The sequence below is a fragment of the Crocodylus porosus genome, unplaced genomic scaffold, assembly GCF_001723895.1.
Source record: "Crocodylus porosus isolate Cpor-Errol unplaced genomic scaffold, CroPor_comp1, whole genome shotgun sequence".
In the NCBI taxonomy this organism is placed as follows: Eukaryota; Metazoa; Chordata; order Crocodylia; family Crocodylidae; genus Crocodylus; species Crocodylus porosus.
The window spans coordinates 665,531-686,571 of NW_017728911.1; the positions used below are offsets into that span (position 1 = coordinate 665,531).

The 21,041-nt window shown below is 48.9% G+C and overlaps 1 protein-coding gene and 1 long non-coding RNA gene across 3 annotated transcripts in view; one reads left to right on the top strand and one right to left on the bottom strand.

The window, feature by feature from the left end:
- Positions 1 to 361: 361 nt before the first annotated feature.
- Positions 362 to 21,041, bottom strand: part of RBPMS2 (RNA binding protein with multiple splicing 2) — a 47,947-nt gene continuing 27,267 nt past the window's right edge. Inside the window, exons 5-8 of one of the 2 annotated variants that reach the window (XM_019533223.1) lie at positions 19,677 to 19,827; positions 19,070 to 19,218; positions 2,557 to 2,626; positions 362 to 1,217 (exon numbers count right to left, since the gene is read on the bottom strand). In XM_019533223.1, coding sequence (XP_019388768.1) covers positions 2,564 to 2,626; positions 19,070 to 19,218; positions 19,677 to 19,827 — 363 coding nt within the window. In that variant the 3' untranslated portion in view covers positions 362 to 1,217; positions 2,557 to 2,563. Of the gene's footprint in view, positions 1,321 to 2,556; positions 2,627 to 19,069; positions 19,219 to 19,676; positions 19,828 to 21,041 lie in introns of both variants that reach the window. The other variant, XM_019533222.1, reaches the window with a different exon arrangement.
- LOC109308812 overlaps positions 3,491 to 21,041 on the top strand; it is a 21,745-nt gene continuing 4,194 nt past the window's right edge. The window contains exons 1-2 of the long non-coding RNA XR_002100706.1: positions 3,491 to 3,751; positions 7,075 to 7,080. This is a non-coding gene — a long non-coding RNA (uncharacterized LOC109308812). The remainder of the gene's footprint in view (positions 3,752 to 7,074; positions 7,081 to 21,041) is intronic.

Here is a 21,041-nt window from a genome sequence, read left to right on the forward strand (position 1 = left end):
TTATAGCAACTTATTCTCAAGTCTTTTAATACAAGCAAGAGCCATGGTTGTATATAATAATAATTATAATAATAATAATAATAATAATAATAATACTTAAAGCACTTCAATACCAAGCAATAAGATGCTAAAACAAAAAAACCAAGAATTGCACAATTTGTTTACTATGCCCGACAGAATCATTATTACAAAAACAATCCTTTCCTTTCAAGCTTTTAACTAAACATTAACTTATCTTACAGGATTACAATTTCTCTTTAATAATAATAATAATAATAATTAATTGCACACAAAAAACACACAAGAAACTCTTTGATGCATAAATATTTCCTTATTACACATGGTACAAAAATACTCGTACTTTTTTTTTTTTGTTCGGTATTCCCATAAGGATGGCTGATTTGGCAAGACTGGATTCTCTCCAATCAGAAGGATGTGGGGGGAGGGGAAGTTAGGAAGAGGTTAGATAGATATATATATATTTTTTTTTTTTACAGCCATTCTATATATATGTCTGAGGAAAAAAAAGCCCTGACTTTAAAAAACTGGAGAGAATAGACAAGAAAAAACCCAGTGCATCATACTTTAAAAAAAGAAACACTTTTCAAATTCTTCTGGTTGTACTGGAAGAGGGGAGGGGAAGTGAACAGAGAACGGGTGAGACAAGGAGAGTTAGCAAATTTTTTCAAAAGCCAAGTCTTCACAGAAGCAAGATGAAAAACCTTGATGGATCAATAGTTAGGCCAAGACCTGTTGCTATGGTTACACAAATGCTAGAACAAACAAACTTACACACTCTCACATACACAAGTTAAGTGTTTTAATTCATGCCAGAAAAACATGCAAAACCGATTGTCTTTCATTTCCTTCGGCAGAGCTGCATAAACAAACATTTAGGACAAGGCAGGCCTGGGTATTGCTCTGGAAACAGCAAGGCCTCCAATGGCACCAGTGTCTCGTTGGGTACAAACCTGTCCACCACCAGGATTGAGCTTCTCCAACTAGGCTTCAGTGTAGGAGAAAGGAGAAACTCAGTCATGGAGCCTCAGGAAGGGAGGCAGGTGAGGGGAGGGGGTCAAGCAGACACAGAATGCAGTCCACTGAGTTGGGTTCAGATATATATTTTCACAGTCTTTGAGGGGAAGGGGAAGGAAATCCCACAGCTCCGTAAAAGGAGAAGTGTGAGGTTACTGCAGACTTGGCACCTTGTCAGATACCTACAAAATAAACCAAAGGGATTTTGATTGATCCACTGCTTCATCCCTGGCACAATCGCTCCATGGAGAGACAAAAGGGAAGAATGCAAGCCAAGAAGAGACTCTTAAAAAGAAAAAGGAAGAGAGGAGCGTGTTACTAAGCATGTCTTGTAATCAACTCCACATGCCATTGTTCCAGCCAGAGAATGTAGTGGGTCACCTCCCCAAGCAACACGTGGAAGATACCAGCAGCAAACCGCCACCTCCTTCCTGAAGGACAGCCTGGAGCAATGGAGTTCATAGACCTGCTCTGAGCAGCAGGAAGAGCCGCTGCCAGCTGGTGGGAGTGACAGCAGACTGCGCTGGAGCAAAGGGGTGATCTGGGACCCAGAAAGACTTCATCTTTTCTCCCAGCCCTCCAAGCTGTGCAGGGGAAGCTTCCACTGTGGCACCACTGGGAAGTCCTCCCGTCCCCAGGAGCACGGCTGCTTCAGGCCTAGTCTCTCCCCAAGGCCAGATCAGGACCTCTGCCTTCAGAATTCCCCGGCAGCCCTCTCCTCATCTCGGCCTCAGTTCAGGCCCATCTCGTCTGCTTACCCACTGCCCTGCCCGTTTTTCTATTTTGAGGATTCCTTCTCAACTCCTGTCTCCCAGGTCATGGTACCAACATGCCGTTTGGCTGTCCTCGCCCAGTTCATGCCACCCCTTCCCTGTGGGTGGGAGGCAGATTTATCCAGCTTGTGACCAGATTTATTATGTGCCCAACACAGTGGAGCCCTATTTTGGGGTGGCCCTTAGGTCCAAATCAGTAAAGGGACTGCAAGGCATCCTGCCAAAACTCAATACAAGCACCTTGATGAAAGTGACGTCAGTCTCTGCCAACCCCAGTGCAACAGCCGGGCAATAGACTATGTGGCTCAGAGGCACCCCTCCTGGCAAAGGAGGAGTTTCCCAACAGGACATTCAGCCTCTGTGCACTTACCAGTTATCCTCACAAAGCTCCAAGCCAACACTTACTGTGACAACCCAAAACAGTCATTTACTGACCCAATGTAGTCACTAGTAGCTTCTTTGCGTTTAGACAAAACTCACTCAAGCAGCAGAGCCAGACTGCCAACAGCAACAGGAACTCCATAACTCCAGGCCTCGCATCTTCTAGCGAGATGCAGAAGGAGCTTTTGAGAGTAGCCAGGTTGGGTAGGAGAGGCCAACCTTAGATCCAAATCTTGCCCCATCAGCTCTGCAGTGATATGTGAAAGCCCCACTCAAAAGCAGAGCTTTGGGCACAGAACACTCTTTGCATGCAGCCACAAATAGGAGGATCCAGAACCTATCCATCCCACTCAAGCAAGATACTTACCAAAGAGCTAACAAAACTGACGAGACTTCCATCCTTGCTGGGTAGCTTCAGAGGGAGGATACCAGCGCATCTGGAAGAGAAAGCCATTCCACAGCTGTGATCCAATGTCAGCTGGACCAGAGGGTCCAGGAATCAGGACATCTTCCACCACATACAGGTTACATGGAGGGTTGTGCGCCAGTGCCAGCGACCAGCAGGGACTCTAGGATGATGCTATCATCCTACTGGGAGTTTCTGCTGCTCAAGGCAGATGTAGTGCATCAGTGCTACTCAGCATGCCAGATTCCCAGTTCCAGCAAGGCTTTTTGCACAGCCAAGCTCATGCTTGAAAAAGGGTAGTTAGACTGATCTCTTTCGTAAAAGTCTTTTAAGCTAATGGAGCTTTCCTTATTTAGTACTTAGGATCAGTATTTAGCTTTAGGGAGAAAGTTAAGTCTTTGTTCATCCAAGGATCCAGAAGTGCTGACATAGCATATTGCTGGCAAGTAACTACTGCTGTCTAACAACTCAAAGCCCCCACTTTTGCCCCTGGGCAGGATAAATATTGGCAATACCAGCCTGACCATGTGAGAGCACGACTTGGAATTCATGCCTTGGAGACCATGACAACTAAATCTTGGAGACCTACCACATCTTAGTCTTGTTCTTAACATACACATTCAGACATCCAGAATGTGTCCTTCAGATCCAAATCCATGAGTAACTAATTGACCAGTCTGCCTTTAGATCCACATATAGTGAACTACTTCAGCTGTTTCCTGGGAAGTTTCCACAGGCGTTGCAAGGAGACATAAGCTTCTCTCCACTACCTTTGGGTGCTTTTTTGCATCGCTGAATAAGGTTGCTCATTTCACTGGGAGGGGTGAGGGGAGTTCTAAAGGACTCCAAGTCCTAAATCTGACAAGGATGGTCCTTGGCTAGCCATAACCACCACATCACACCTATAAAAAAAAAAAAAAAGACACCAGCATACCAGTTGCCATGTACCTACTGGGGCCACATAATAAAAACAGCCTACAAGATTGGGAGAGAGACATTCTTTGTTCCAAAAAAGTTTAAGCAGGCCAGGAGTATGCGACCACCGCAACAACCAGGACCGAGGCAGTGGAAGTCTTCATACCTTGAAGACATGACAAACAAATCTTGGACTAGTCATTCTTACTTGGGTCCTAGAAATAAGGACATGCAAGGCACAGTTAGGGATATCCCAGACCTTCAGGACTATAGCTCACCAACTGATGCAATGAGGTATCCTCAATGCTCCCCCAACAGCAAGGTCTCGCTGTCCATGAACTGGGGTGCCCATCTCTAACACCCACCATTGCACCACCAGAATTAAAAAAAAAACACAAAACCAAAAAAACCAAACAAAAAAAAAAAAAAAAAACACACAACAACAAGCCACACAATACCCAGACAATAGTTATCTGCCCTGGTAGAGCAGGTCTTGGGACAAGAGGGGACATCTCCATGGTTGCTCTGGCCCACCAGTCTATCCACTTCTTTCCCTTCCACAGGAAGAATACAGCCTACTCTCAGCAAGGCTTTGGGCAACACTGCAGCAGAGGCGCCCAGCATCTCTCATGCCAGAGGCCCTTTTTCAAGTGGCCAGCAAGGTTTAAAAAAGGACTTTGCAGCAGATCCCTGCAAAGAAAGCCCTTTGGCTTCTCAGGACAGTGGGAGGCATAGAGATGGTTCCTCACAGCACAAAGCATCTCTAAACCAGACAATGGTGCATGTCAGGGGGGAGGGTCTGATATATATCTCTAGTGATCACACACACCATATGCTCTCCCACGGTTAGGGATAGAATAGTGGGATAGGCCAAACACTGGTCTAACCCAGCATTGGCACTTGTTATGTTCTTAGAAGAATGGCAGCAGAATGGGACTTCATACACCACCTCACTGTTTGCACTTCAGCAATTGCTCCTCCCTTTCAAGCCCCAAGTTAGTCAGCAAGGAAGTACTGCTAGACAGAAGTCAGGAATTTCCCCTATCCCCTTAGCACTGCAGCACCAGTAGTCACAGGCACAGTGCAAATGGCTCTCCATTGGCTCATTGAAGCAGATGCTTCCTAGGGTCAGAGGAACACATTATGTTGACACCTGCGCTGCTCATCTACATTAACATTTTCTCAGCTGAGAGTACCTCTGGGGAGGGGAAAGGTGTTTAATTCCATGTCCTTCTTCCCACTAGAACAGCTTGTGCATGCTGATCCAGTTGTGCAAAAATAACTGTTATTCAACTAGACAGGAAAAAGTGTTTCCTTGCTGCATTCCTTCCCTTGCATCTACCCCCAAAAACCTTGGGCATGATCCCATCTAGGAAGGGGAGTTCTGGAAAACTACCCCCTGCCAGCTGACTGCTGCCACCCAGAGGCCAGTGTAGCACCAGCCAGAGTGCAGCCTCAGCCCAGAAGGGCCATTCTTTGGGCTCTTTTGTCATGTGCCCAGTGTCTTCAAAGCTTTCTTCCCCCAAGATGCAAGAAGATTCCTTGTACTTCAGTAAACTCATCCATTAGGAGTAGAGTGGGTAGAGGAAGCTTCAAACTGGATGCGCCACATGCCTAAAGGCAGGCCAAGTCTGCACAGCCTCTAGAACTAGAGTGGCCTGGTTTGATACAGGGAAGATCCCAAAAGTGATCACCAATTAAACCTGAACTCCAGATGGGCAAGACCAGAACCCTTGGTTTCCACCAACAGGCTGCATAGGCCTCTGATACCAAAGTAGAAAACCTCCTCCCCTCCCCCCCCCAAAAAACCCCACACATTACTGCTTGGGCTAGCAGCTCCCTTACTACTGGATCCAGCAAAAAGCACTCCACACAGTACCCCATGTTGTCATTTGGTTTTAACTAGGAGCTCTGTATTGGACATTTCCCCCCTCGGCTGGAGAAGGCTGCTACCCTCTTGCTGAAGGGCTCACCGAAGGAAGAGCAGAACTTCTGTAGCAGACGACAATGCAGGTAGTGCCTCATCTCTTAGGCCAAGCCTCTTCTCCCAGGCTTAGAGCAGGCATGTGTAGATGCTCTAACTGGATCCCCTGCAAACACTGTGTAGGTAGAAGACTGGCATCCAACATACAGCCACATGGGGTCTTCCCTATGGGAGTTACAGGCTTCAGAATGCCAGGAACACCAAGGCTTCACTGAAGTTACTTGGCAGCAGACATTACTACATCCTACAGATTTGTCTGTATAGGATCTACAGAGCATGCGTGAGTTCCCATGCTTTCCAGTCTGCGAAGTGTCCGTGGGCACGTCTACATGTGCATTAATGCACTTTTCCTAATGCGTATTAAGATACCTCACATTGGAGGTATTGTATTAGGCTGCCTTAATGTGCAGTAGCAAAAGCATAAAAATAGGTTACAGCGCATTAAAGCACATGTAGATGCACCCAGTATGTACCACAGCTACTCCTTTTACTTCCAACCACGTTCTAACATGACTGTTGCAAGCAAACACATTGTATATTAGTCACCAGGTCAGCTCCCCACACAGCAGAGATTTTCCCCATTGAGAAAAGGTCTACTGGAGATCAGGTGAAAGTTCAGCTAGTTAAGGCTATGCTGAACATTGGTGGGGAGGCTTACTCCCTTGTCAAGAGGGAACGTTATGGCTAGGTACAGATTCAAGCAGCCAGAGGCAAAAAAAAGATCCAAGTTAGTTTTCTGTAGGTAGTGCAGCAAACAGAACACACGTTCACCCCCCACCACCACCTGGGGGGGTGGGGGGGAGGGGGATGCGCGTGCAAGCCTTGGACCAGGTTCCACCACTTTTAAACAAGTCTGTGTGCCAAAAGCTTCTGTTCTGTTACAGGTCTAGAGTGGTTTCTGATCACTTACAGGTAAAATTATAACGTCTGAATCTGGTCTGTGGTAGCTTGCAAGCCACTTGGAAGCCCAGCACACTGCACTCAGTGCTCAGCCCAAGGCCCTGGGATCCATGTGCTGCAGAAGCCCATTTGCTGCAAGTAGTACAAAAGTGATGGCAGCAGCCAGCTATTTTCCACCCCAACACTGGAGAACTAGAATCTCACCCTTCATCCTGCTGAAGTTTTGCTGTGCAGACCTGACACTTTAAAAACTAGTGGTCTGACTGCAGAGCTGTGACTTAACAAGTTCTGCACCCTAGCCAGAGCCCCTGCCAGAAAGCATGGGGGGGGGGGGCGGGAAATGTTCAAGTGCCAGAGCAAAAGGGCAGAACACCGAATATTACTGTCCCCACTACTCAAAGTGAGTGCCTGCCACAGCAGCAACATCAGCAGTGTCCCTGCACCCAGCTATTATTACCATGGTACAGGGATGCCGCTAAAGCATAAACTCCCCCATGGTGGGGGGGCTACCATTAAATTGGCTCTCTAGGCTGCTGCCCCATCTTGCCCATCCCTAGCTCATTCTGCAGCAGTGGTAAGTAAACCTGTGCTGCAGCATCTCCAAGGGATGGAGCAGCAAGCTGCAGGTCACGCAGCAAGACCTGCAATTTGTTTTTACAGGCAATCCATGGGATCCTCAGCTGTATGTGCTGGTCAGAAGAAAAAAAAAATCACTCAATTCATACTTAGAAGCACTGGAGTTTTGCCATCCACAGCAGGTTACAGATGAAATGCAACAGAGCTTCAAAGTGAGGTCTCTAGTGGTGGCAGCAGTGAGCAAGTCAAGATGCAGCCCCACCAATACCTATCTGTCCAGCTATAAGCAGCAGTTTTCTTCTGTGGCTTCCTCATGGCATGGAATCCAGATATTCTTGACATTGTCCTACAGTCTATCCAGGAAGAATTACGTTCTACCTCCCACTTTCACAAGCTTTGGAAGCTGGAAGTTCCTCCTCCCTAACAGAGGAAGCCCAGGGGCTGGGCTTTCACTTGAAGTTTCCTTCCTCCAATGCTGGTTGGATGCCTGTTTTGCTCCAAGCCCTACTTGGCAGCACTGCAGGGGAGGAAAGGGAGGAAGCTGGTTCAATCACAAGGTAAGACCTTCAAGCTTTAAAAAGAGAGGCCAAGATGAGGAGCCCCACAAAGCAGCAGCCACAGCAGGTTAGAAGGTGTTTGGGTCCAGAGGTTGCTGAGCTAGGAGTGCACTCAGCTATTCTTTTGGAGAAAGAAACTAGGGAATTCACACTCCTGCGAGTCAAACACCTGTGGAAAGCGGGGGGAGGAAAAAAAAAAAAAAACCTCATTCCCAGGAGACTCAAAGGAAATCGAATTGTGCTATTGCAGGCAGTTGCATGTGCCAGGCCTGGAATTGAGTCTTATGGGAACTAGAATATCCTTCATGTAAGTTTTGCATCATCCAGATGATCCCAGAATGCTGAAGGGCTCCTGTCCCAAGTGGGGTCTGGCAGAACCTCAGAATAGAAAGAGCAAGTAGTAAATATGGGCAAAGCTTTGCCTATGATGGAGGCCACTACCTTACCTAGAGGGAGGACAAGAATCGACTGGTCCACTCAGCCTTTGGCTCTCTGACACTGGGGAAGATGGACATGACACATACCATGTGCATGGCACAGCAGGCAATTAGGAAGGCCCTCTCTATTCTAATTAAGCTTGGAGTCTGAGCAAGCTCACTGTGCCTATCCATTCACTTGAAGAGCCTCACAAACAGGCCAGCTGGCAGCCATTCAAATGGGGAGTGGGGGGATGCATTTGAAAATCACCAAAAGGTGAAGAGGAACCCAGTGTAGGGATAAATTACAAAGCCAGAACCATCCTCATCCTTCCCAGATGCCAGCCCAGCACACACGTAATCTGTCAGGGCACAGAGTTCTTCCTAATACAGAGCTACTCCAGCTGGTGGCCTGGAGAAGTTTAATTTCTGCTGACTAGTGAACTGGCTCAGAAGCCAAGGATGAACCACAGAAGTCTGGGGCTATGGAAGAACACAGAGGATGATCCCCACCCCCGTCCTTACAAAGGATAGGGAAGGTCACCACCCAGCCAGACATCACAGAGCAAGACATTGGTGGACCTGGGAATCACAGCTGTGTATGGAGCCAGCATCCCTCTTTCAGCAGGAGCTTGACTCCAAGAGGCCTTTCTGCCCCCACAGGCTACTGCTTTTTACTGACCAGAGCCCTAGGCCACTCCTTCCACCCCTGGCTGCTTATCCTGGTCCCACTGCACCAGTGGAACATCCAAAAAACCACCAGGCTGCTTAGTCAAATCAGAGACCCAGATGAACAGAGTCCCCACTTCTCCTTGCCAGGTACTAGGGCTGTCGTGTTTCAAAACTCCTGTCAGGCTACACTCCACACATACATAGGGACTGTTAGTTTATAAAGTTTCCCAGAGTCACCCCCCGCCCCCTTCCCCTGACATCTGGAATTAGTTTCTTCCATCCTGCCCAGCAGCTGAGCAGGAACAGGAAACTCCCCATTTGTCAGGCTGCATAATGCTCTTTTAACCCTGGACAGCACTCTCTGCTGAAGGGAACTCCAGCCTCAGAGAGCGCAGTGCCCTCTGAAGGAGGGGGGGAGGAGACCAGCTTATATAAACTGGACTGCAAGAGACATGCACGTATATGGCTGCAGGGGCTCCCAAATCCGGTCCTTCGGCTTCCTTCTGAACCGTCAGTGGATCTTGCCCTTAGGCTACAGTCCTTGGGTGTCCTCTTGACAACTCGGGCTCAGGTGAGTGCAACAGCCCTGCTAGCCCTCCTAATATCCAAAGCTCTGTTCTAGTTTTACAAGGCTTCTGGCTCAAGGTAGCTAATTCAGCTGGGCTAGATGTTAGAGCCAACTGCAGCCTATGCTTACTTTGCCTTGCTGATACCATCTTCTTAATCCGGGTGATTTTGACTCCAGTTCATCCTGGCTGTGATTCCCCCCACCACAATGAACTTTTGTTCTGTACCAGAAGTAGGTGAACAGGTTATATGCACCCCTTAAGTTAATGTTTGAATCTCATATTCCATGGAAATCTGCTCCATTCCCATGCTTAGAAAGCAAGATTATGCCTGGGAAAGACCTCATCCCAGAATGGTGCCAAATGGCCAAAAGCTCACACCTGGAATCTCAGGGAGCTCTGGTGAAACTAGTGAAGAGCATGCTGAGCTGTTCATGCACATATAGCCCAAATTAATGCATATCCCAGGGCCTGGGCAATAGTCTATTCACTAAACAGAACTTCAGTGCAGGGAAGAGTCCAAGCCTGAACAGTATGTAGAACTACTAGGTTGGGAAGAAACTCAAGGTCCATCTCATCCAACCCCCTGCACAAGTGCTGTTCTTAAATCATCTTAGACTAGTGTTCATCCAGCCTCCTCTTGAAACTTTTAAAAGGAGTCCAAATGCATGCTTGGTACTGCCAGGGGCTCAGCCCCATCTTATGCCAGTGTCCAAAGCCCATCCAGCTGTTACCAGACCAAAGGCAGGAGAACTGAAGCAGCCAGAACAGATGCTAGCCCTACAAAAAAAAAAAAAAAAAAAAAAAAAAAAAATCACTGACAGTGGGAACAGCAGGCCAAGTTCTCAGTCACTTTCTCCCAGCTTAAATAGTGGTCTGGCAGAAGCTGGAGAATTCCCCTCCATGTGGGGGGCTCATACAGCCTTCCATTTCTTGCTTTCATCTACATAAGAGTAGACAATTTGTGCTCATCAGTGGGAAGGGAAGCAGCTCAAGCCATCCTTTAATTTGAAAGGACAGGATGGCAGGATCTACTCCAGGATCTTCCAGATGAACTTAACTGCTAAGTCATCAGGGCCCCAAACCAGCCAACTTGGAGACCAACTCTTTTCCTAGCCGAGTAGCTAACTTCCCTGGGAGGCCGACTGAAGGCCCACTGAAGACAAAAATCTCAGGTCATGTCTCAAGGTCTTTACAGCTTCTGCCACTTCCTTCACAAGAGCATGTCACTCGTGAACCTCCTATCCAGTCAACTTGGCCTCAGATGTTTTCTGCATCACCAGAATTCTTCATGGACAATAGCCATTTTTTAAGACAAGGTAGATGCCATGATAAGACCAGGACAGCGAGGTTGCTCTGCATGGCTGAACAGGTTTTTATATGCAAACCATTGGTTAAAATGGGAGCCAAAGAGGGTGGACCTTTGCTTGATTTTATTCTGGACAGCGCACTGCAAGCGAACCCACCCAGATGAGACCAGTCTTCAGGACAAAGTCCACATTGGGACAGTACAGCAGCTAGCACTCCCATTCCTGGAGCTATAGAGGATCTCAGGCTTCTGGCTGGCTTTTAACCGACTAAGCCTTTGCTAGGAGTGATGCCACGAGGGATTGGATACGGCTAACATAGCCATGGCATCACTGGAAAGTTTGAAAGCTTCCTGTAGTCTAGAAAGCAAGATCAGAAAATGCTAGAGGGAGCACAGCTGCAAGACAGTTTGATCTTCCATCCGTTTTCTGTGCAAGTCCCCTTTTTCCCCCCCACAGGCACAGAGTTCCCTTTGGACATACTAGAAGGCAGCAACCCTGACACCATCATGGCTGAAGCAAGGGCCACGGGTACTATGGTTAGACTATCACCTGGCAGATAATGTGAACTTGACTGTTACCTTAACTAAGGAGGGGGGGGGCCTCTAAACCTCACACTAACAGTCCAAGTGCCAACACTAATAATCACATAGTAGAAGTGACTACAGCTGCTTCAAGCAGTCCTGGACATGCCAGGCCATCATTCAAGTTCAACCAGCTTGAGCTTCCAAGCAAGGCCTGGTTGCCAGCTGCTCAGAGAGAAGACAACTTCCAAACAAATCTTTTGAAAAAGCCACTGTGCAGCTACAAGCTGCAAGTGCTCTGCACAGTGCAAAGCTAGAGCATGCTGTTCACCTCCCAAGTGAGCCAGCCATATACTATTAGCAGTCACACTTCCACCAGGCCTGATGGGGCCTACATGAGTCAGGCAAGAGATGCCAGCAGTCTTGCTGCAGAGCCAAGTACAGCTTGGACACTTGGGAGGACAGAGAATGACCATTGCAAGCATTTTCCCCACTTGACTGATGCCTCCCAGCTACAAGCCAGAAGGCTCCAGAGACATCTCACCATGTAGCTTCAAACAACAAAAGGAAATCAACACCAGACACTAGTGCTCTCCAGCCAGGTACTCTCAAGCCAGCAGCAGCAGCCACTTGAATCAAACCATCTGTTCCCAGGACATTCCCAAAGGGAATGGAGAGGATGAGGGCAGAGGCCTTTCTGTCCAGCAGCATCTGGCATTTGAGTGATAGGCAGCATGGAGTATGCTCAGCAAGGGCCTCCTAGGGTCAGCTCAACCACAGCACCTGCTTGGCAAGTGTCCAAGCTTTTAGCCAACTTCATCCTGGGGATGAAGGAGGATGCAGGGCTATCAGGCAGCCTCAGCCCTGCTGAGCCTGCCCTCAAAGGAAGCAGGCCTACATGCACAAGTGTTTCCTGAGCCATAAGGCACATTTTAGCAGCTATTCAATGCCTAGTTTCACTGTGGCCTCAAATGTCCTTTTACTGCCAAGGCTGTTTCCACACTGTAGTGCCTGCAGCCAATGCAGAGCTAAAAAACATAAAGCTTAGCACAAGGCAGGAATGCCCAGCTGAGCCTTTCCCAGCATCTCAAACATTTTGCTAGAGTTGTGCCCCCAAGCCACTATTGAAGCTCCCCTACTAGCAACCCCCAAGCTAGCTCAGGTCTAGCTGCAAGGGTGCAGGCACAGCAATGCAGGCTCAGCTTAGTGTGCTACTGCTGCAAGGTCTCTTCCAGCTGTGTGGGATCTGAGCAAAGGTCACCCAAGCCTGGTACAGCATCCCTCCCCCCCAGCACTTAATTTGGGTTCATCCAACTACAACTAGAATCTCAAATCAAAGCTTCTTCTAGAATTATCCATTTCTTCTTCTGACTTCCCTAAACCAGAGTCTCCTGCAGCATGAGAAGGAAATAAGTAGCAAGCTTGCTGAAGCAGACTCATCTACTCCAATACAGCATTGTTCTTCCTCCCACCCCACAATCAAGTGTTCATTTCACCTAATGAAAGCCCTGAAAAAGGTATCAGAGTCATTGTTAGTAAAGGAGATTCAGAGCTGTGCCTGTAGCACTGGATCCCACCAGCATCCTCCAAGGCAGCCAGCCAGCAGCCTTGCTAGGGGAGGGACAAGCCCACATTTGAGCACTGTAAGCCTCTCCTGCTACTGCCATGCCTGGCCTCCTGGTCCTAGAGCAGGTTTTCCAGATGCACTTCAGGCCACATCATAGCAACATCCCTACTGGCACCACAAGGGGATCCTCACAGCTACTGTTGTGACAACCACTCAGCAGCTCTTGACTGCCAAGCCTCAGGGGGCTACTGGTGTGTACTACTGTATCACTGCATAGGTGTCTCCAGCTAAAGCCACATGGCGCAACACTGACCTCCCCTTCCATCGATGGGTTCAGCCTCCATCCAGTGTGATGAAGCTTCAGGGTCCTGCTGAGCTTCTCACCCAGCCAGGTAGCTGAAGTGATGAAGGCCTTCTTCCACCTAGAGCTTGCTGTAGTGATGTCACCATTTTGTAGTAAGCCCAACTCTAGTCATTTCACCATGGCTATTCACTTAGTCATTCATCCATGGCCTCCAGATGGGACTGCACTAGGGCAGAAGGGGCAGCAATGCAGAGACTCTGGTGGGTGCCTGTGCAACCAGCCCTCAGTATGATGCATGTGCTACTCCCCACATACTCCCAGTCCAAGTCTACTGTCAGTTTGAGGCCTTGGTGCTTGTAGCTGAACTTTGCTATGTCTACTGTGTTATATGGGACCTGCCTAGATGACTGAGAAAAGGCCAGAAACCTGGCTCAGGGGGAGCGGTGCTGGCCACTGAAGCAGATGTCTGGATTAGGGCTCACCCTAGTGCCTACTTTACCAGCACACTGCAAGGCCCCTCCTTCTCAGAGGATCAAGTCACAGGGTCCTGTGATCCTACCCTGCAGAGCGAGCTCTGCCTCATTGTAGAGGTCCATATGCAATGTAGCAGCACTAGGAAGCCTCGACTCCATGCTATGGTGGGTGCTAGAGACCATTTTTAGCTCCATCCAGAAGATCCAATTGAGTACAGACCCCTGTACCCAAATCATACTACCCCTTCCCTTCCTGGAGGGTGCCTTGACATAGGCACAATGTTTCCATTCCTACCGCAGCCCTGCTGCTTCCTTAACCCCAGGAAGCAGGTCTGGATTGCCCATGCACATTCCACCACACGTTCCTTCCTTGAAGATCATTCAAGCAGCAATGGAAAAAACACCCCTGCACAGGAGAAAGATTCTCTGTACCTTCTTCCTGACTTTGACTTCTAATTCCAAACATAGCCAACACCAACAGCACTCTTCCCCAACCTCTTTGGCCTGGAAACAAGCCTCCACCTTTGAGGTGTGATCTCCATTTAGTTTCCAAGTGCCTCACCCACCCCTTCTAATCTACAGATACCAGCCTCCAAGCATCATTCCTGCCAGCTCCAGGAAGCTCAAACTCATGGTCTTGTTCTGTGCAACTCCCTTATTCCCTGTGCTGCATCAGTGATGGCTCATTTTAGCTGCCTTCTGGCACTGGTGTCAAACTAGAAGCCCAGCTCCAGGCAGGAACTAGCTTCGCTTCCAGTAACTGGGAAGAAAAGAGGTGAAGAACAGACCCAGTAGGGTGGTGCTGGATCCATCCCTCCCCAGTGCCCCCTGCCACTCCCTCCCCCAGCTCCTTATGAGATGCTGAAACAGAAGGTGACGGAAAAGTGCTGTTGTAACGTGCGCAGTAGAATTTAGTCATGTGCTTCCGTTATCACGTCACTCACCTCCCCACCGTGTGACATGAGTGAGATAGGGTGTCTTTGATTGCCTCTGAAAGATGGTGGTTTGGGAGACCAGGATATCCTTTTGTGCCAAGTCACAGGGTATTATTGTTCCTCCCCCCCCAACCACCTCCCTCCTGCCATTGTTTGGCCAGGTTCCTCCCCTCCCACAGAAAGAAGGATTTAAAAAGTCAATCCTAGCTTGCTTGGGAGAAGTTGGTTGTCAGATGGTGCCATGCTGTGGTGCCAGGTTGTGTGCTGCCAAGTTGAGATGTGGGTTAGAAAGAATGTCTGGCTCTGGTGTGTGGCTAGCGTGAGGCCCATGCACTGGCTTGCCAAGGAGATATGGGCTACAGAGATGGGCAGAAGCTTGCAAATCCCGCTGTGCACCCTGGAGTAGAGATGGTGACCTTACCAGTCTTTCCAGACGTGGGTGCCATCATGCTTAACACCTCTAGAAATGGAGCTGTAGTACAGCCACTCCACTAGCTGCAAATAGGCATCACTAGGGTGTCCCATCGCCAGGGACAGCTCTGAGCTTCAGGGCTAGCCTGCCGTGGCATCGCGGCTGGAGTTCACTGGGGACATCAAAGGAGGGATTTGAGAGAAGGTGGGGAGGAAGATGGGACATTGAGAGAATTGGTGCTTAGCCACTGTGGGAGTCCCCTAGACCAGAAGGGTTTAGTGGGCAGCCCCCACAGCAACACCATTCTGCTGCGCTAGGCCACCATCTCCAGCAGAACTGCTGGCAAGGATGCAGGAGCAGCCATGTTCAGCCTAGTCACCAGGCAGGTTACTGAACACTTTGGATTTGAAAAGCCAAGCTCACACTGCCCTTCATCCCCTGCCATCTGAGGGAGAGTCATTAAACCAAGTCCAGGGAAAGCTTATGACTAGATGAGTCATGTTACCAAGTCACTCCTAGGGTTCAGGAGTAAAGTAGGAGAACCCCCTCATATTACCAGCAGAAGGGGGTCCTTACCAATGGGCATACTGGGCTCTCATCTCTCCAGACACGAGTTCTGCACCCCAGTTCATTTGGAGTGACATGAACTCATACCATTAAAAGATTAAGAGTTTAAGTTGCTAGAGCAAAGGGTGCCTAGCACCAGGTACCTTGTTCCCGGCAGTGCTGGGACATCCTCTAGTCATCAGGGTGGACAGCATTTCCAGTTACCACAATGCGCTGGGGAGAAACAGCTGCAAGGAGGAACCCTGAATGGTGCAAGTTCCTAGATAGGTGTCACTGCAGGAAGGGCAGAGTTACCTCCACCACGCACCCCAGCAGCCAGCATGGGAGGGAAGACTCAGCATGCCATTCCCAAACAAGACTGACTTTGGAGGACAGCACCTTGGCAAGGCTTTTATCCACAGCTTTAGTATGGGAGTCCTTGGAGGCTGATCTTATCCCACCCTGGCACTGGCCTCTACACTGGAAGAGGACCCCAGCCTACACATTATGCAGCTCAGAACTGCTAGCACCTAAGTAATATTTAACCCCATAAAACTTTATTGGTAATGCATGCTGTGTGGGAATGCCCGAGAAGGTTGCCAGCTAGAGCACAGAGCAGGCAGCCTGCGACCAGCTCAGGACGCCCGCCCCCAAAGTGCCTGACCTGCCCTTCCCAGACACCCCTCAGCTACCTGCCAGAGGGAGCAGGTGTCCCTAGCATAATAGAGGTTGCACCAATGGTTTTAGGTGCAATGTTAACCCATTATTGACTGTTCCAGGAAGTTGGTTCAGTCATATCTGCCCAAAGCAGAGTATAACAAACAGGACCTGCCTATGCTACAGAGCCACCATGTGCCAGCTGAGCAGCTCCCAACTACTCCCTACCTGTCTGCAGCTACAGGCATGCACCAAAACCAGAAAGGCACCAGGCAAAAAGGTGCTGCAAGGCCTCCTGTGGCCACTCAAAACACCAGTCTCTGGCATGCTTGTGGCAACCCTGGAACGGCCTCAGCAGTCTATTTCTGGACCTCCAGGAACAGGTATGCAGGACATACTTGGGGCTCCGATTGGCACACAATGCCTGGGCAGTGTGGACATGTCCAGTAGTAGCATTAGCTGGTAGTACTTGCTCTGGCAGGGGTGAGATTCATAGCTCTAAAACAGCCCCACATGGAGAGAGAGTCCTCTAGAGAAGCTAGTTCTTTGAAAGGATGCAGAGGTGACTTAATACAACAGGGTGCCATAATACTCCCCTAAGTTCAGAGCCCCCTAGGGACACAGGGTAGGTTAGCCATCCTGCCAAGGGCAAGTCTAAAACAGGGCTTGTTAGCCATTTCCCATTCCCCAAGCCATCTCTGGTCACAGTCTAGAGACCAAGAGGGCATCTTGCATGTTGGGTAGAATGTGTTAAAGGGGCATCATCATTCTATATTAACCATATCCAGTCAGTCCTTCTGGCAAGTGCAATATCCTGTTCAAGCTGGAAGTCTCATTTGAGACGCTGGAGGTAGATCTCTTAACTACCTCTTGAGGAAAGCAGAAGGAGATTTGGCACGCAAGTGGGGGGATGGTCCATCAAGCATGCCCCAGGGAATTCTTTAGGGCACCAGCTGTGAGAAGCTGCAGGGAGCTTTCAGAAGGGACAGCCTAGCCCTGGAATACAGTGTCCACGGTGGCAGCACAGGGGCCCAGAAGATCTCCGAATACGTGTTGAGGCAGGCTCCCAGTCAAGGAGAGAAGGGCTACATCCCATTCCTGCCCTGTGCAGCTTATAAGCCTGCTACACTCTTCTGTAGCCTGTGCATAGTCACTGCCAGAAGCAGCCAACAAGCTCTTAGCCTTCAGTAGCAGAGGTGGGCAAGATATAGCCTACATGTGGTAGTGCCTCACATGCAGGTAAATCTTGACATGCTTATTTTATCCAAGGAGGCAATTCAATGCTGCCCATTTTCCACACGAAAATCCAAACATAGCAGAGTTTTACACCTTAGCAAGTTTTAGAAAAAACTCCAAACAAAAAAAAAAAAAGAACTCTAGAACCCTTCTGCACACCCACCCCAATCACATCCTAATTCAAAGAGTTGGTTATCCCAAGTGACCCTCTGTCAGGATAGTTTGACAGCAAGTTGATCCCAATCTCCCATAGCCCTGGCTGGTATATTACCAATTGGTCTGTTCCCTTTCTGCTGTGCATCAAGGCCATTTGCTAGCTGTCTATACTAGGACACTGGATCTGTGGTCCTAGGTTAGGCAAAAAACACTTTTTTTTTTTGGGGGGGGGGGGGGAATAAAAATCAGAAGGTAAAGCTTCCCTATCCCCCACCCTCCCCATAATATGGAAACAGAGCAAAATGAGAGTGCGCCTCAGCAGTGTTCCAAATTCCTGGAAGGTTCAAAAAGGTTTTGTAACCATCTAAATTAAGCACTACAGTCTGTCCTTAAAATGAAGGATGTACTTTCAAATTTAAGATTCCATTTTAGTGTAGCTTTGTCTTGGCATTTAGAAGCCAAGTTCTCTTCAAGTTACAAGCAAAAGCCCATAGAGAATGCTGCTGCTTCCAAGCTTGGGCAACAAGTTGGCGTTTCCCCTCCTTTTACAGAAAGATTTACTACTAGGTCAGAGGAACAGGAGGGCAGTGGAGATTTGCAGACCTCTTAGGGCAAAGCCAGAAGCAGGCTTGCAAGTCTTGCTCCAACACAACCCATTAAAGCTAGCAAGCCTGGCATGCAAAGGGCAGCTGACCGTCTTCATCACACTAGCAGCTCTAGACTGTAAGGGTTCCTTCCATGCTCTTAAGTCAGTTCCCTTGCAGTGCTTCCTTTGGGCACAGCAGAACAAAGAGGGAGCAGAGCCATGAGGAGCCCCTCAAGTATCAACACCCAAGCTATTATGGGGCCATGGGATGCTCAAGAACAACTAACCCATCATCTACCAGTGACTAGCTCCCTCAATCCAAGTCGCTTCTCCCCACAAACCACTGGCTTCCAGGGAAAAAAACAAAACAAAAAAAACCCCCACTACTGCATGCAGTGTCACACTTCCATAGGAAACCTATACTAACCAATGCAAGTGGGGCCCATATGACATGCATCTGGTCCCAGTTTTAGCCTACATGTAGCTGAAGTGTTGTAGATAAAATGTTAGTGAGAAGCTACAGGGAAGTTTGAAAAGCATCATTCAAGATAAACCTAAACTCCTGAAGTACCAAGTTCAACTGAAAATGGATTTCAGACAAAGAAAAAAAAAAAAGCCCTCTGAAAACAAAAGTGGATTCTGGTTTGGGCAGAACACTTCAGGTCAACAGGAGAAGTCCTCCTTTCAGTGTGGAAAAAAAAAAAGGAGCAGCCTTCACTGTGGAGCTGGAAGATAAACCTCTTATGCAGATGTTCTAGATCCAACATACACTTACGGAAGTTGGGCTCTGCTGGACTAAGCCCTGTGCCCAAATCAGCTAAGTCCCAAGTAGTCTTTCCCCAGCTGTCTGCAATGCAGGCCAGACCTACAGTGCCAGAAGTTAGTAGACATTTACTGCTCCCTGAGCAGGGGAGCACAGGCCATCCATTTACTAAGCAGCTGGCACTTTGGAGTTTCTTCCATGGTTCCTGGAGGGAGCCCCCACCCCAGACTGCTGTTTATTTACAGCTGGAAATATACTTTGCTCTGGAGACAGGTCAAGGTGCAAGAGAGCACAGGTTTCACCATAGGTCAAACCAGTCATGCAGAGATCCAAGTGAACAAGCTGCACTCGGAGTTAGCGTCTCCAAAAAGGGAGTGAGGTGGCAGCTTCCCCCAGGAGCAGAGAGGCTCAGCATGACTCACCTGAGCGTGAAGGGCAGCAGCAGCAGCGGCAGCAGCTGGGTATGTGAAGGCAGCATGGGGGATGGCAGGGGTTAGTTCTGTGGTGTACAGTGGATAGGGAGCCCATGCCTCTGGAGACGCTGGGATCAGAGCTGCTCCAGTCAGGTCATCTAACAAAAATATATAAAAAGAAATGTTTCAGCTGGGCTGCCCAATGGCTAGAGCCAAGCCAGCCAGGAGACTGACTCTGAGCTTTGGACTCCACGTTGCTTGGATTTCCAGTCTTCTCAAAAGAGAAATAGGCACAGCCTCAGATGTCGGGACCTGTAGTGCAGTTGCTCTGCTAGCCTCCCTTTTCCACCCACTCTGAACAACCAACTCCTGCCCAGAGTCAGTGCAGGCCTCCACCCCAAGGCACTGCAAGTGACGGAACTCAGGAAGGCATCCACCTCTGCCTCCATTTCAGTGTTCCCCTAGCAGCCAGGCAACACAGACATGCCCAAGGGCAGGCCTTTGGCTGGACTCTAGGGGAATAGGCAATGAGTCTAGTGGCTTTGGGGCCTCTCTGGAGCACTTTCTGGGATGGGGAAGGTGAGCCAGCCTGAGCAAGGACTCAACAGCTACTTACAAGGGTCCCGTGCGATGAAGTGCGCGCCCAGGGCAGGGTGGATGTTGGTGGGATTTGGTGTGGCCATCAGCTTGCTCTTTGCCATCTTAGTGTTGGCTTTAGCAAACTCTAACCGCAAGGTCTGGGGATTCTCTGGGTCGAAGCGGATACCCTGCAGAAGAACAAGGCATCTCACAATGAAAGCAATCATTGCTATCCATTTTCTGGATTCTGGTATAGATCTGTGCTTATTCATACCATGCCCCCCCAGTAATATCAGGTCCCATTCTGCCGTGGTCTGTAGGGACACACCAAGTATACTGGCCGTCTCACTTCTGAGGAAACACTAGAGCAAATGCAGATCTCAGGCCTCCAACATACCTGCAGGACACCCAGCCTCAACATTGGAAAGTCTGCACCTTCCTCAGACAGCTAAAATATTAACAGCACAGAGTTGGAAGCAAGCCAAGCTCAGTTTCATCTCTGCAGCAGTGGGCATATGTAAGTGGCCTTTAGCTTGGTGTAAGGCTATGCTAAAGTGGGGACAGTCTACTTGGGTCACTTCCCACTGACATGGGCTGAACCTGCACCCACTGACAAAGGTTGCCCTGATCAGACAGCTGTAGGTTACTTGCATGTCAGTCTATGGGCTGGACAGCAGGGGACTTACCTAGCAGAGGGATGCTGGGTGACAGAGTAGCTTCTGTGCAGCTAGAACAAGTAGGGCTGTGCCTCCCAGCATAGATTACCTTGGTTAGTCATCTTAGCCACAATATCTCCTGATACAGCCCAATAATCGCCTGAGACAGCACCAAGCCCCAGACTACATGGGGTAGGGACATGGCCAGAGAGATTTATAGAGTAGCAGCTTTCTCCAGCATCACATCTTATGTCCCTAGAAGTGGAAGGGGCCTCAGGCCATGAAGTCAGGTCCCCTGCTTTTGCAAGCAGTTTTGTCATTTTGTTCCTACCCTGCACAAGTTAAAGCTGGTCCTTTGCTTCCCAACTGAGCACTCCCAGGTTCCCTGGAGAGGTTGTGCAATCTTGGCCATTTGGCAGTTAGGTCAGGCAGATGTTTGTCTAAGCCACCCCACACAGGGCTGGGGATTCTGCCTTGAACAAGGGGTTGCACCAGATATTTTCTCTAGGATTCTGACACCTTAATGCCAGTATCATAAGAGGGAACAAGTCAAGTTGAAGTTTAGCATCCTGAAACACTTTTCTATGCCTTTGAGGCAGGCACTAAAACAGCAAGGCTCTGGCACACTCAGCATGTGAATAGCTTATTATATCCAGAAATAGTTTCATAGTTTCTAGGGTCAGAAGGGACCCAAGTAGATCATCTAGTCTGACCCCCTGCCACGGCAAGAGAAAAAAAAAAAAAAA